This window comes from Strongylocentrotus purpuratus, unplaced genomic scaffold (genome assembly GCF_000002235.5).
Source record: "Strongylocentrotus purpuratus isolate Spur 01 unplaced genomic scaffold, Spur_5.0 spur5_scaffold_6, whole genome shotgun sequence".
Lineage (NCBI taxonomy): Eukaryota > Metazoa > Echinodermata > Echinoidea > Camarodonta > Strongylocentrotidae > Strongylocentrotus > Strongylocentrotus purpuratus.
Genome location: NW_022145612.1, coordinates 11,704,297 through 11,718,061, shown reverse-complemented (window position 1 = coordinate 11,718,061; position 13,765 = coordinate 11,704,297). Strand labels below are relative to the sequence as shown.

At 36.7% G+C, this 13,765-nt stretch overlaps 1 protein-coding gene across 1 annotated transcript in view; it reads left to right on the top strand.

Moving 5' to 3' along the window:
- LOC100887866 overlaps positions 1–13,765 on the top strand; it is a 36,665-nt gene that overhangs the window by 10,349 nt on the left and 12,551 nt on the right. Inside the window, exons 13-27 of the mRNA XM_030972051.1 lie at positions 191–282; positions 821–1,015; positions 1,492–1,630; positions 2,141–2,295; positions 3,256–3,412; positions 4,041–4,172; positions 4,917–5,138; positions 5,626–5,733; positions 6,406–6,534; positions 7,215–7,415; positions 8,118–8,237; positions 8,890–9,086; positions 9,360–9,438; positions 9,907–10,016; positions 10,647–12,575. Coding sequence (XP_030827911.1) covers positions 191–282; positions 821–1,015; positions 1,492–1,630; positions 2,141–2,295; positions 3,256–3,412; positions 4,041–4,172; positions 4,917–5,138; positions 5,626–5,733; positions 6,406–6,534; positions 7,215–7,415; positions 8,118–8,237; positions 8,890–9,086; positions 9,360–9,438; positions 9,907–10,016; positions 10,647–11,271 — 2,661 coding nt within the window. The 3' untranslated portion in view covers positions 11,272–12,575. The remainder of the gene's footprint in view (positions 1–190; positions 283–820; positions 1,016–1,491; positions 1,631–2,140; positions 2,296–3,255; positions 3,413–4,040; positions 4,173–4,916; positions 5,139–5,625; positions 5,734–6,405; positions 6,535–7,214; positions 7,416–8,117; positions 8,238–8,889; positions 9,087–9,359; positions 9,439–9,906; positions 10,017–10,646; positions 12,576–13,765) is intronic.

Here is a 13,765-nt window from a genome sequence, read left to right as displayed (position 1 = left end):
AACAGAAAATTATCTCTTTAGTAAATTGGAATAGACAAGCATTGTATTCCATTTAGAATGACAAAGTTTTGCTTTCAAATGAAAATACACCTGGAGTATCTGTGCTGCAGGGTTTTACCGTATGTATTATTCGCATCCCTTATCCTCTTTCTGCTTAAATTAATTGTTATGCCCTTTCTTACCTTGACAGGATGGTGCTTTGTTCCCTAAACCCAGTGTGCTAATAGAGATCTTTCTCATCATCCTCCTTAAACTCAACAAGAAGAGAAGAGAACAGGGCAGGTGAGAATTCAAGAATTAGACATCAGTTTGTATATTTTGCTTAAGAAATGTTCAGTTGTTGTAGCTGTTCATTAGTTGGTTAGGTAAAGCAGCAATTGAGAAATATAAGTAGATTGATAAACAGACAGACAGACAAAGAGGCAGACAAACAGACAGACATACATACATAGAGACAGACAGACAGACGGACAGAGGAACAAACTTACAGTCTGCTATATAGAAATGTTAATAGAGAAATAGAGAAATAGCTCATCCATTGTGCAAAATGTTTTTTATGCTGTTATTTTTAATTCTCTGTTGCACAGTAACTGTATATTAAAAGTCATTACAACTTTTCTTTTTTGATAATTATCATACTGGAATTAAAGGAAAATTGCATGAAGCAATTCCAAACTTCTTCTAATAACCCACAAAACCATATCAACAAACAAATTATAAAAATTAATATGTAGGAGAGGAACACTGGTCATAAACCCTGTTTTACTTTCAAATGAATGAATGTTTTTTAATTCTTTTTCCCCCAAACCACATGACATAGCACCCAATCCTTGGAGAATGGTCATGCCTGTGATCTCACCATCCCTGTCTGTCCTGAAGATACCTTGAACAGCTCTGACAGGTTACCTGTGGGTCTCCTGTTACCAACTCAGAATGTCTTAGCTTGTGGACAGGACCATGCTGCTATAGTAGCCAACGGGGATGTCTATACGTGGGGCAGGGCGCATGAAGGAAGGTTAGTATTATTAGACAATTAACGCATGATAGTATCAGATTAATAGATTATAATGCAGACCAACATTACTGTCAATAAATCCAGGTTTGTTTTGGAGCTGGATTTTGAATGTTGTTGTATCTGTATATCATTTTTAAGACACACTTTGTTTTTTATTTTTCCTGCTCTGTGCCCAAGAGGAACATGAGCGCTAGAGAGAGCTAACTATAATTTGTACTGCAAAAGGGTTCTAATCCAAAGGGTTTCACCGACTATGCCTAGAATTTAATCATCAAAGTGCCTGTTATGATAGTTTTCACATACTCTGTAGTAAATCAAGAATATTGAAACATTGAATCATATAAAAGATTATCATAATGGCATAACAGGTCATAATGACCAAGAGATTATAAGAAGACTCGTGATTAGATTCCTATGTTTTCAATTTCATAGTACCTCATCTATATCATTGTATCTATTCCTGTTTGTGTTTGTAGGTTAGGTCAAGGAGATATAATGTCTCTGGATGGTAGAGCGCCCCCACTCAGAGTAGAGACTCTTCACATGCACGGTATCCACGTCAGGGCAGTGGCTTGTGGGAAGGAACATACTATGGCCGTCACTCAGGAGGGAAAAGTAAGAGATGAACACAGAATACCTCCATTTTAACCAGATAACTATCAACTTGTAGTGTACTTTCATGCTATGTCTTTTTTGTTCACTTGGACCTAAATACATGACCTGCCTTCAAGAATGTTTATTCATTTGTGAAACTGAATAAACAAATTATATTCAAGAAAGAAAATAATTTTATACGTCTTAAATATATATATGATCTTCTTGTATCAGTACTTATGAATTCTTTGATTAAAATGCCTTATGCTTTATGGCAGCTGTTTTCAATATAAATCCTCCAATTTATGATTTGTTCCTTATGGCAAAAAGAAAAGTACAAGTTGTAAACAAATTTGTGTGTATATTAGTTGAATGGTGATTAGAGGCTCATGGTTAGAGTCAAGGTTAGGATGTCAATCAGATGAGCCTCTTCTGTAAATTGAGGTAAAGAAGTGTAAATAGTGCTTCGCTATATGTAAGGTTTGGTTGTATTATTATTATTGATCGCATGTCATCTGTTTGATTGTCCAGCTATATAGTTGGGGTAGCTCCTCCTATGGTCAGCTGGGGGTCGGGGACAGGAACGTCCACTCCAGACCGGTAGCTGTAGAAGCTTTGAGTGGTCAACGATGCCTATCAGTGGCCTGCGGTCAGCTTCATACATTGGTGCTAACACAAGACCAAAGGTATTAATCATTGCCTTCACATTAAATCATTATTTATTTGTTTATTTATTCATACTCCACAAACTATTTAAGTTTATGAGAACTGTCAATATTGTTTTTTTTGTTGAAAAAGATACAGAGCATAATGAAAAGAATGAGTTCTAGAACAACACATATTTCAACCTCAATGTCATTTTGATTCTACCTGAACTGAGCTATGTGCTTTGTTCAAAGCTCAATGCTTATACACTGAAACCTGTACATAAAGACATCAAGGAAGACAAAAAAGTTGTCTATAAGCCAGGTAGTCTTTAAAGAGAGGTTGCTTTTGTACTGCTTTCAAATAGGAGACGATTTTCAGGGAACACAAAAAACATATGGTCTTTGTTAGACAGGTGGTCTTTCTTTACAGATGGTAACTACAGCAGGTTTCTTTGTATTAGGGAGATGTGAATCATTGTGCTGAAAACCAGATGTACATGTATGGCTCTGTGAAAGAAAATTTGTACTTCTCGACAGGTCTTTCCAATTAAAGATATGAAATGAATAGTTAGATTATATATAATAAACATGTCTTGTCATTGGCATCAATTAATTCTTTATTTTTTTAAATTTTATTACATATAAGTAATTTCATTCAGGACTCCTCAATCCTCCCTCTCTCCCACATGGTGCAACCGCAAGCCTACTGTTTATCTACATCACCATGCAAGTCGATATTTACAAGTAGCACATATATTTGTGTTAATTAAGTGGATTAATAAATATTTTCTTTATTTTAAAAGTATATTAACAACAACAAAAATTCTCAATAGCTATAAAGTACATTTAGTTGACAAGTGAAGTATGCTATTTTTAATGATTTCAGTACGCTACAGAAACATTAGTTTGCTTTATGTCCTACATTTCCCCCTAAAAAAAACAACAACAAAAAAACAAACAAAACACACATTTTAAACAAATGTGTTTTGTTCTTGACAGACTGTGGAGCTTTGGTTGGGGTGTCCACGGTCAGTTAGGACACGGAGACGTAGAGGACCAAATCTTGCCAAAACTTGTCAACCAGTTAAGTAAATGTGCAATAGTTGGGATCAGTGCTGGTTACGCTCATAGCGGAGCACTCACCAATGATGGACAGGTAGGTTACCATAGCAACAGGATGTAAAGGAGATCTTGGCTTTAAAAACAATTAAGGGGAGCACTCGGTTAGGGAGAGGGTCAGATAATGATTTGTTTTGTTCTTTTTATAATTGATCTAAAAAAAATAATGCTGCATTGATGTAGAAGACTATCTGTACTACTAATCACACAACTATTCACTTGTGTGATCGTATATTGAAATTGTTGTGCCTTTTTTGTTTTATAGGCAACAAAAATTTAATCAATCTATACCAACTATTATTCATGGTAGGAAGTATAAGCTTGTATAGACTAAGAGATGTCATGGCAGATTTGTCTGATGGTTCTTGACCAGGGAGAGTTTAAATTAATAACCATGATGAATGAGATAGGACATTCTTTTGTAATGGGCAGAGATAGGACATTCTCTTGTTAATGGGCAGTGAAGTATTTAATAACAAGGAACTTGTAGAGCAGGGGAAAGTAAGATTAGGATAGCAGAGACAGTTAAATGACAAAACAAAAGTTATCTACGTACACCATACTAAGATATGTACATGTATATGCAATTTTCACAGTGTAATAAATAAGAGAGAAATTTTTGTATGTTATTCATCTTATCCTATCTTCCTTATCTTATTCATAAGGTATGGATGTTTGGATCCTCATCTTTTGGTCAGCTTGGTACTGGATCTATAGGAAAGTCAACCGTTCCCGTCCGATTGAAAGCATTAAGTTCCCACCATGTCAGCATATTAACGTGTGGCTACTATAGCAATGTAAGTCTGCAATTCTCTTTCTTTGTTATTTCTTTTTGTCTCTTGTTCTTCATGCTTTGTTATGCTTCTTCGTTCTTCTTCATGTATGTAGTGAATGTCTTTTAGAGTTGGAACATTTTTTGACAAATTTAGAGTTTTCACTTTTAAAGCTGCTGTATTCTTTGGTCATTGTAGAGAAACAATTTGGTTTTGATGATGTTATTAACATATAGAAGGGGGTTTTCCTCCACAGCATTTTGAATTTGATGTGTGTTTCAAATATATTCAAATGTGTCAAAAGTGAATTGTATTAAAATCTATTTAACATGAACATTCAGAGTAGAGATGGTAATAGTATCTTCTTATAAGCTTATCTATCACGTGATAATGCTTTTGATGCTCCAATATAATAATGATATTGTTTACCCAGGGAAGCCTCATCTGCACAAATGCTGTTCTTCCTGAGGGCCCTGCAATTATTATAGCCCCAGCAATTGCTAGGTACCCATTTACACCTGGGTGGAGAGTGGTAATTGTGGATTAATGCCTTGCCAAAAGATGTTAGTGCCAGGCTGGGATTGGAACCCCCAACCCTTAGATTGAGAGTCAAGTGAATGAACCACTGCACCACAACACCTCCACTGATTACCTCAGTTACATTAGTCATTGCAAATGGCTACCGGTACTTTAACAGAGTATAATATAATATTTGAATAACTAGTTGAGGCAGATTTCCAATTCCAGTTTTCCAATTATCTCAATTAGATTGCCATCACCAGCAACCCTCAGAAGGTCTACACGTGGGGGAAGAGCCCTCTAGAGTTGAGACAGGCGTTACAGCTTGCCAGGAAACGTCATCAGTCATCTCGTTACAGTAACCCTGACCCTCATCACCAGACTGTGACCAGACTGCCTTCTCTTCCACTCGAGAACCAGCATCTCTTGCCGTCCCTTGTACCGACCAACATACAAGCACCTATAAAAAAGGTAGGATACTTGGCCCTACTTTCTCTTGCCCCTCTTGACCCCGTTCTCATTTCAAGAGATAGCATGATCCAGTATGTGCTTTATCACGCTATCTTGAGTTGAGATCGTGGCAGAGTCATTTTGGTTGACCCATCTGTTATCCAACATGAAAGACCTCTGGAGCATGTACTGGAGGTGCTCTACAAGGCGTACCACGATTTAGTGTGTGCTAGTTTCACACTTTTAACCTGATTCTTATCTCTAACCCCTGGACTGTACCTAACCCTAACCCTATCTTAGAACCCACTGGCAACCCTAACCCTTACCCCTATTCTTTGATGACGTAAAGTCGTGAGCAAATGTTACTGGAGGGAATGTTGGTCATTGTTTTTAATACCTAGGGTGATGTTTGTTTGTTATTCTAAATACTAGCTTTAGTCTTCCTAAGTGGCTTCATGACATGGACACCATCATTCACGACTCCTTTTCTCTTCCGTTGTATCCCCAGATGACGATGTCAGGGAATCACTACCTGATGTTGACTACTGTAGGAGACCTGTATAGCTGGGGTAGCAATGAAGCAGGCCAGCTAGGCATGGGAAACAGAGTCAGTCAGGTAGGAAATGATTCAATTTCAAAATTCTTAGAGAAGATACCAGTGGCAGTATAGTTAAAACCGCTTTATCAGACACCTGCCTAGAAAGCTGTATACTGATTATTTTGTCTTCAATGGATTCTCAACCGCCTGTCTATGGAGAACACATTTTGTTTTTCTTGAAATATGTATGAAAGGAACCTGTACACTGTACATAAAGCCCACCTTTCTTGTTTAAAATGAGCAGTCTCTTATACAGGTTCCACTACCATGTAACTCTTATGTCACTATTATGGTTTGAGGCACAAGGGAAAGTAAAGTCAAAGTGAGCCCTATAGTTTAGTTCATTAGGTGTACGCAGGATTTTTTTTAATGGGAAAAATAGACTCTTTTGCAAGGGTGTACAATGGAAGCCATGTACATATACAGTAGAAGTGTGAAGTAAATGAAGAGTCTGCCTACGGTAGGTGTAATGTATCAATTTGTTTGATAAACTCACTGTAAAGTAAATCAAACTACAGCAACCTTTACAGAAAGGTTTTTCAGAAAATTTCAAAATCATGCTTTAAAAATGTCACATAGTTCCAAACACTTTTAATTGCTTAAATACAATCCATGACAATGTTATCATAATAGTTGTTTGTACTGTTTTTAGCAGGATATTGGTTTACTCCGATTTTGTTTAATGTACAGAGTGTCCCAGTTCTCATCAACCGATCAAGGGATGATCAGTTTGTTGCGGTAGCTGCTGGCTCCCGTTTCTCACTGGCTGTTAATTATCAGAACCAAGCTGTAGCTTGGGGGTCAGGGGACTATGGAAAGGTAAGAAAGATAACGTAGAAGGATGTATTGCTGTAGGATTGTAAAGGCTCATTTTGGCATACTTGTTGGTTTATCAAATGTTGATTCTATCTTGGAAGATTTGAGAGAAAAAATGCTTTGCATCATGCAAGCAATTCCCAGAATAACCACTAGATGAGACAAAGTCCTTGACTCGTGAATAGTTGCAATTGATTTAAATTGAAGGCAACTTGACGGCAACTGCCAATCTTTACTGAAGAGATAGGAGTTTGCAAATTGCAAGTGATTGGAGGGATTGCGATTGAATCCCAATCTATTCTTCATGAGACAGGATCAACATCCATTTTCACCCAGAAATGCCAGCTTTATTGTGCTTATAAACAAATTTATTTTTCATATTACCTTCTAATATACTTGTAAAAGATTAGTTGTAATATGAAGAGTACTTGCTTGATTAACAAACACTGATCATCTTGAAGAGTGAAATGATCGATACTTAATGAACTTATTCATGAAGCAACAAATCTGTACAGTTTGTTTGTTGAAGCCTGTGTCTTCTCATATTTTCTTTTAGTGTAAATAAAGATAACACAAGTTTGCAGTACTAAGGGGAGATGCTTTATTAGAGACAATTTGGAAATAATGATTTCATTAGCACATCATCATACACGTATTTGGTGCTGTGACCTTCTCTTTGACAGCTTGGCATGGAAACTCAAAAGACGATGCATCTTCCACCCTTCCCCACATCGGCCTACCCGGACCACAGGTCAGGTTCTAAGAACACCCACAGGACCTTCCTTCAACCCACCATCATACCAGGCATACCAGCTATACATGTAGAGAGGGAGAGTATAGCCAGCTGTGATAGCAGTGATGAGAGCTCCGATGGGGAGGATGAGGTAAGGAGACGAGGATTGGAGTGATGATGGTCGTCGTCATAGTAATGATGTTGGTAGTTTTGGGGAGGAAGATGTTTGTGATGGAGGTGAGGAGGATGTAGGCAGTGTGATATGACTGAGAAAATGGAGGATATTGATGGTAAATATTGAGATTTTAACATGGTTGATGATAATGAGGAGGAGGATATTGGTGTTAGTGGTAGTGTTGGTGGTGGTGGTGGTGGTGGTGGTGGTGGTGGTGGTGTTGTTGGTGGTAGTGGTGGTTGTTGTGGTGGTGGTGGTGGTGGTGATGATGATTATGATTATGATTTTGATTTTGATTTTGATGATGGTGATAATTATGATGATGGTGATTTTTTATTGTAAAGAGGATAATGATTATAATGAATGTCATTATATTAGAGAAAAATACATTCCCTGACCCAGCCCCTTCAGCTACATGTATGGTAAAGGAAAGCTCTGTCTCAATGTTACACATTGTAATTAGCATCCATTATTAACAACAGTTTAGTAATACATGAAATATGAAGGAGATTTTATCAGAACTTGCACTCATATTTCAGAACATTCTGTTAATGATATCACCAAATGTTGAGCAAGTACCCTAATCTAAACCTTATTTTGATGCAAGGTCATGGATAGAACCCAATTTTGTGATAAACCTCAGTCGAATCATAATTTTCTATATCGTTGTGTATTCAGCTCCAGGATAGTGGGGTATTAGAGTCCATCATCTCAGGCCTACCTGACTTAGCTCAGCCAGATGAAGATCTACCAGTCTATGGCAAGCCAAGTCTCTCTCTTACTCTCACACATTTGCAGGTAAGTAAAATCTCTATAATTCTGTGTGTCTGCAACTCATAAGTTACATAAATGTTGTGCTTCCTGGGAGAAAATTCAATTGTGTTAACCTATTTGTGGCTTACACACAGTAAGTAATTGAAAACAAGTCCGAAAAAATGTTGGAGCCAGTAGGATTTGAACCTGTCACCTGACTCATAATTTATCATGAAGTTCATAGAAAGAGGTGAGAAGAGACAAGGGAAGGAAAGGATTCATTTACATTACCAAATTTGAGTGCAATCTCATTTCTCTGTCATTTATTTCATGTTAGGATTATTCATTTGGGGTAAAACAGTATTTAGTCAGCGATTCAAATACATTTACCCTAAGGTACCATCATATATCACCTCTAAATTAATTTGGATTAATTTATATTGTCTTCAGAGATGCCAATTTCAAGGCCATTGCCTAATTTTAGGCTGTGTCACCTCTTTATCCATTTCATGCATTTTTTTAAAAGGCTTTTTTAAAATTCTTTCCAGAATTCACATTGTACTATGTGAATGAATTCACAAAGTATTATTTGAGGCTCCATCATGTATGGGCATCTTTTCAGGCTTAATAAGAAAAAACTATTGGCATCCCTATTCATATAATACAAATCTACTGTGTCTTTTTATAATTTGCCCAGACCTTCTTCAGCACTGCAACCATCCTACACCATGCAGTCAACACAGAACACTGGTGGTTAGCAGTGGAATTAAGCCAACAGACTGGTGCTCATATCTCAGCATTAGGCTACAGTCTCAGAGAATTAGAGACTGGACTTATTAGTGATCACCAAGCACACCAGGAGAAAGTAGTGACTACTGTCACCAAGTATTTAAGGTATTGTGAGATTTCAGATGTGGAATGATTCAAGATTTTCATGAGATTTAATCACAATTGAAATAATATGGGGAAGAAGAGGAAAAATTGTCTGAAATTTTCGAAATTCTTTATCGTTGTTTGACTGATTGGTATATCTGAAAGTCATTTGAAAGGAATTATTCTTGGGTTTATGAAGAAAATTTAAAAACAAGATAATTTTGGGGATCTTAGTTCTTAGTTCTTACTTCTATTTCTCATTATTTGTAATGAATTTCTTCCACTGTCACATAGATTGGTTTTAGAGAAAGCACCAACTTCCAGGTTCAATGAAGCTATCGTCATAGAAACTGGCAAGCAGCTGTTGATCCAGGTATAATCCCTCTTTCCCTTAAAATCGATTCAATCTATTTGCATGTTTAGTTGATGAGATTAAAGACCATTGAAAAGTAATTACTGGCCTCACATTTGACATCCAATGCAGATGCTGTGGACAATATGAGACTACTTAATTTTAGAAATAAGATTTTCTGTTTAAAATGTTTACATGATGGTCCTGCCATTGCAAAAATATAATAAACAATATATCTGTTAACATGCATGTCATTCTGTTATCACCATTTGATACTACAATGTTGTTCATTGTGATATTATATCCTATATATTTAAATTTGGTAGTGGATATTTGATTCAGATTTTCATTTCATTTTCCTAATTCATGTAACCAGTTGATATAAGCTCCGATAATTAAGTTGTTTCGTTTCTGTGAAAAATCTAAAAGTACAGTGTCAATTAAACCCCATGTGAAATTTACCTGGAATCAATGGATTTGTTTTCATAGATCTTCCACTACTGGCATCGTCATCAGCACCTAGCTATCAATGAATTGGAATCTCTTCTTCTACCTCATCTAGATCTACTGGCTCAGCCACTCAGTTCATTACTCTTCAGGTTAGTCAGGTTATTGAAGTCCAAAGAGCTTAAAGGGCCTTGCAGGGATTGGAACGTTGAAAATCTCAAAACTTGATAAAAGGGCCAAAATATTGTAAAAAGTCATATTTGAAATTTTTCTTAATGTGGCAAACTGTTCCTTATTAGCAGAATTACAGTCATTTTCTGTTCAAATTTGAATTTTGCAACTCGCAGTGTTTTCTTCACCCAATTAGTTTTGTAAGAAATGAGTGCTTCAATCTTCACTCTTAGAGAAAAAAAAACACAGCGTCTTTTGATCTCCAATTTTGCACATACCTTCATAAATCTGCTGCAGTTTGCCGCGTCATATCTTAATGATCCTTGAGGATGCATATTCTGCAGGAATCTTTTATAGAGGATAGGAACTATGGGGAAGGTTTTGAATTCAGTTATTGGCCAAGAATTTGTTTTTCTCACTATTCCTTAGAGGTACATGTGTATAAAACAGAATATCATGAAGAGAAATGAAGCAAAGTTGAGATTGGAATCTGTTACGACAGTTTCAATTGCAATCTGTATGTTTTCTCAGATAAGACATAGATAATCAAAGCAAACATGTTTAGAGTTAATTAACTAACCATCGATTGTGTACTATCCTTTGTTTCTCAGTGTGGATGAAGGTGCAAGAGATAAAGAATCAGAGCCAGGCAAAGCCGACTACCTCATACCTCCAGCATTCTTAGATCGCTTCAGCTCTTCGTTCTGCTTAGAGATCACCAACCATGTAGTGGCCTCTGTCTCCAGTAGTCAGCCCTCGTTGGCAAACCTAGACCAGGTACTGTCTACTTTCATTCCAGTTCAAACCAGTTCCAACCAGTTGAGACTGGATGCAGCCGCCGCCACTGCTTCGTCTTCGTACGACAGTGTGCCTGCAGAGAAGCTCTGGCAGGAGATCCTGTTCAACCTAAGGAAGGATGCCATGTCTCAGAGTTACATCAGACTTTCCGGGAAGGATCTAGCAGCCTTGGTGCCTGGAGGCGGGTCACCATACGAGGGCGGGAGCAGGGTGTCATTGGAATGTGTGGTGTTTACCTGCGGGCATCACTATCAGAGGCAGGATTTGAAGCATCAGGTCATGTCAACGTGGGGTACAGACATGGAGGCTCTCCCCGTCCCTCTTCCCATCACTCAGAAAGCATTACAGGCCATGTATACCGATGAAGGGGATAAGACATTACCCGGGGCATGCCCTCGATGCATACATAGTGCAATATTGGCCTACCAAAAAGAGTAATTCTGTGAAAGACAACTCTGAAGAGCATCATGCGGGCAAACGGGGATCTGTGCATTTATTATTGTGTTTGTGTCTCTTAAAAATGAATGGTTATCGTTAGCCAAATTTCTAGAAATTATTTGAATATATGCAACATGAGCATAAGATGAAATACTAGGCCCTATCTTATAAATAGTTATGCAACATGATATTAATTAAAACTGTACTTAATAGAGATAGGTGTATGTAAGTTTGCATTGATTGGAGGACCTGCGATCAATGGGGATCAGACCTTACTCTTTATAAGACAGGACCCAGATTAACATCCATTTGATAGGACTCAACTCTGCTACAAGCATCCGCATACCATCTGACCAGTTAGTGTGAAAAAGCTTCTGTACGGTATATACCTGTAGACAATTTGGCTTTTTCTCAGACTTGTGGCATAAGGAAAGAATCCTTCCTCCACATCTAGTTGCGATGCTTCCTCCATTCATCTACCAGTAAGTCATATTAGAGATGCTTGTGCGTCTACTTGTTTGTTGTAAGACTATTTTTACTCGATATGTTACTCATTCTGCTGTAAACAGTGTAAATATTCATGTAATATACAGATAGATATGTATCTTTAATTTTATCTTTTACGCAAATTTCTATGCCAACCTTTTCGCATGAAAGATGATTTTATGCATCAATGTTCTTCCATGAAATAACTTGCCATGTTTCTTTCAGGTCGTTAAAAGAATTTTTGTTTGTCTCCCTTTGTCGTGATTGACATGAGAATCTGCTACAGCCATTTTGTGATAGATGTGCTAGCAAAAGAAAGTCATTGTGGTTGTATATATTTGAAGTTTAAGAAGTGATTTGAAATATGCAAGTAACTTGTCTCATATACCGGCAAATAGAAACAGAGAAGAGCTTTGGAGAAAGCCTTAATTACAGTGCTAGTACCTAGATCAAATTATCTACCTTCACATTATCTAAAGTTGGTTCAGAATCGAACCTGGCATTCTAAATATATTTATTCACACCTTATTATAATGCCTTTATCCTACTTTTTTTTTTTATGTTATAGTTTGATGATTTTAGTAGAGTAAGCTTGTTTCTTTATCTCACATAACCTACCACATAAGTATTGTATTAAGCATTATTTGTAGTATTGGCCTAACCAAAAACCCACCTGTCACTTTTAACTGAACTAATATTAGAGACAATAATGAATACATTTTGAAAATATAAGTTACAAACTATTATGTTTTGACAAGTTTCAATCACTATACTCTTACCTTTACAAATGTATATCCAAAGTAATTGCTTATATTTTTGTAATTCTATTATTATTTTTCTAATTCTATTATTATTAGTCATCTCAATGCTGTAGATTCGTCCGCCATACAGCTATCAATACGACTCATATTTCATCCATGACTCAAATTGTCAAATTATGTAAGAAAGAACACTAACACAGTTCTGAAATGATATTTCTCCACTCATTTGAATCACTTTGGCTAAAGTATGCACTGAAATAATGTTTGTTTTATATCTGGATTGCTTGAATCTGTCATTGAAATATATCTTCCCCCAATACTTTTTAAAAAGCCCTTAAGACCTATCTTTTCTTACATATTACCGGTAAGTGTTTTCATTTTACTGTATTATGTTCACGTTCTCCAAGTTTATAATGTAAAGCGCCTTGAGAGTCATATATTAATTATTATTTGCGAAACAAATTTAATGTTATATTATAATCATTCTGCTGAGATTGTGTAATCTTGGATATCACAGGGTTTTATCATGGAAATCAGAAAAATTAGCCCTCATGAAAAACATCAAGAAAGTTTAATCATTTGTCAAAATTCTATTAGTTTGGGAAACATTCATGATTTTTGTTAATTATTTGAATTCGATGTGTTGCAAAACTGTATAACATGAATGCTTTCTTTGTATGTTGGACACTTTATGTAACTACTAGTTCTTTATCGCCAGAGTGAAAAAGTGAAAACCTTGGCTAAAAGAAATATTTGACTGCGAGGGTCTATCATCTGTTGAGAGCCAGAAGGTTGTTTACTGTGTGTTAAATTATTTGAGTTAGTGCCTTTCTGGCTCTAGGCATATGATATTATGGTAATTACCGGGTAGACACTTTTGCAGTAGTTAAGTTTTAATTTCAATTCTATTTAGATTGCCAAATTTTGATGCAGTTCATGGTGACTGCCAATGGTTATGGAGCTGTAAATTTTCATGGGGTATTTCACATACGCATGCAGGTGTTATATGCTTGAGTGCTTAGTAGTGGACTAATATACCCCAAAATAAGACACCCTCAACGCTGAACCGGAGACAGTCCTTGTCTCTGACTCTCAATCTCTATCCTGACGGTTGTATGGGGGGTTTGCTCGATGAGTGAAGACATCTTGCTGTGTGGGATGCGTGTGAGGGAGGACACAGATGATTGAAGAATAACAAATATATAAAAACGGACAGAATCTGGACTAGAGTTGAGGCTGTATACAAC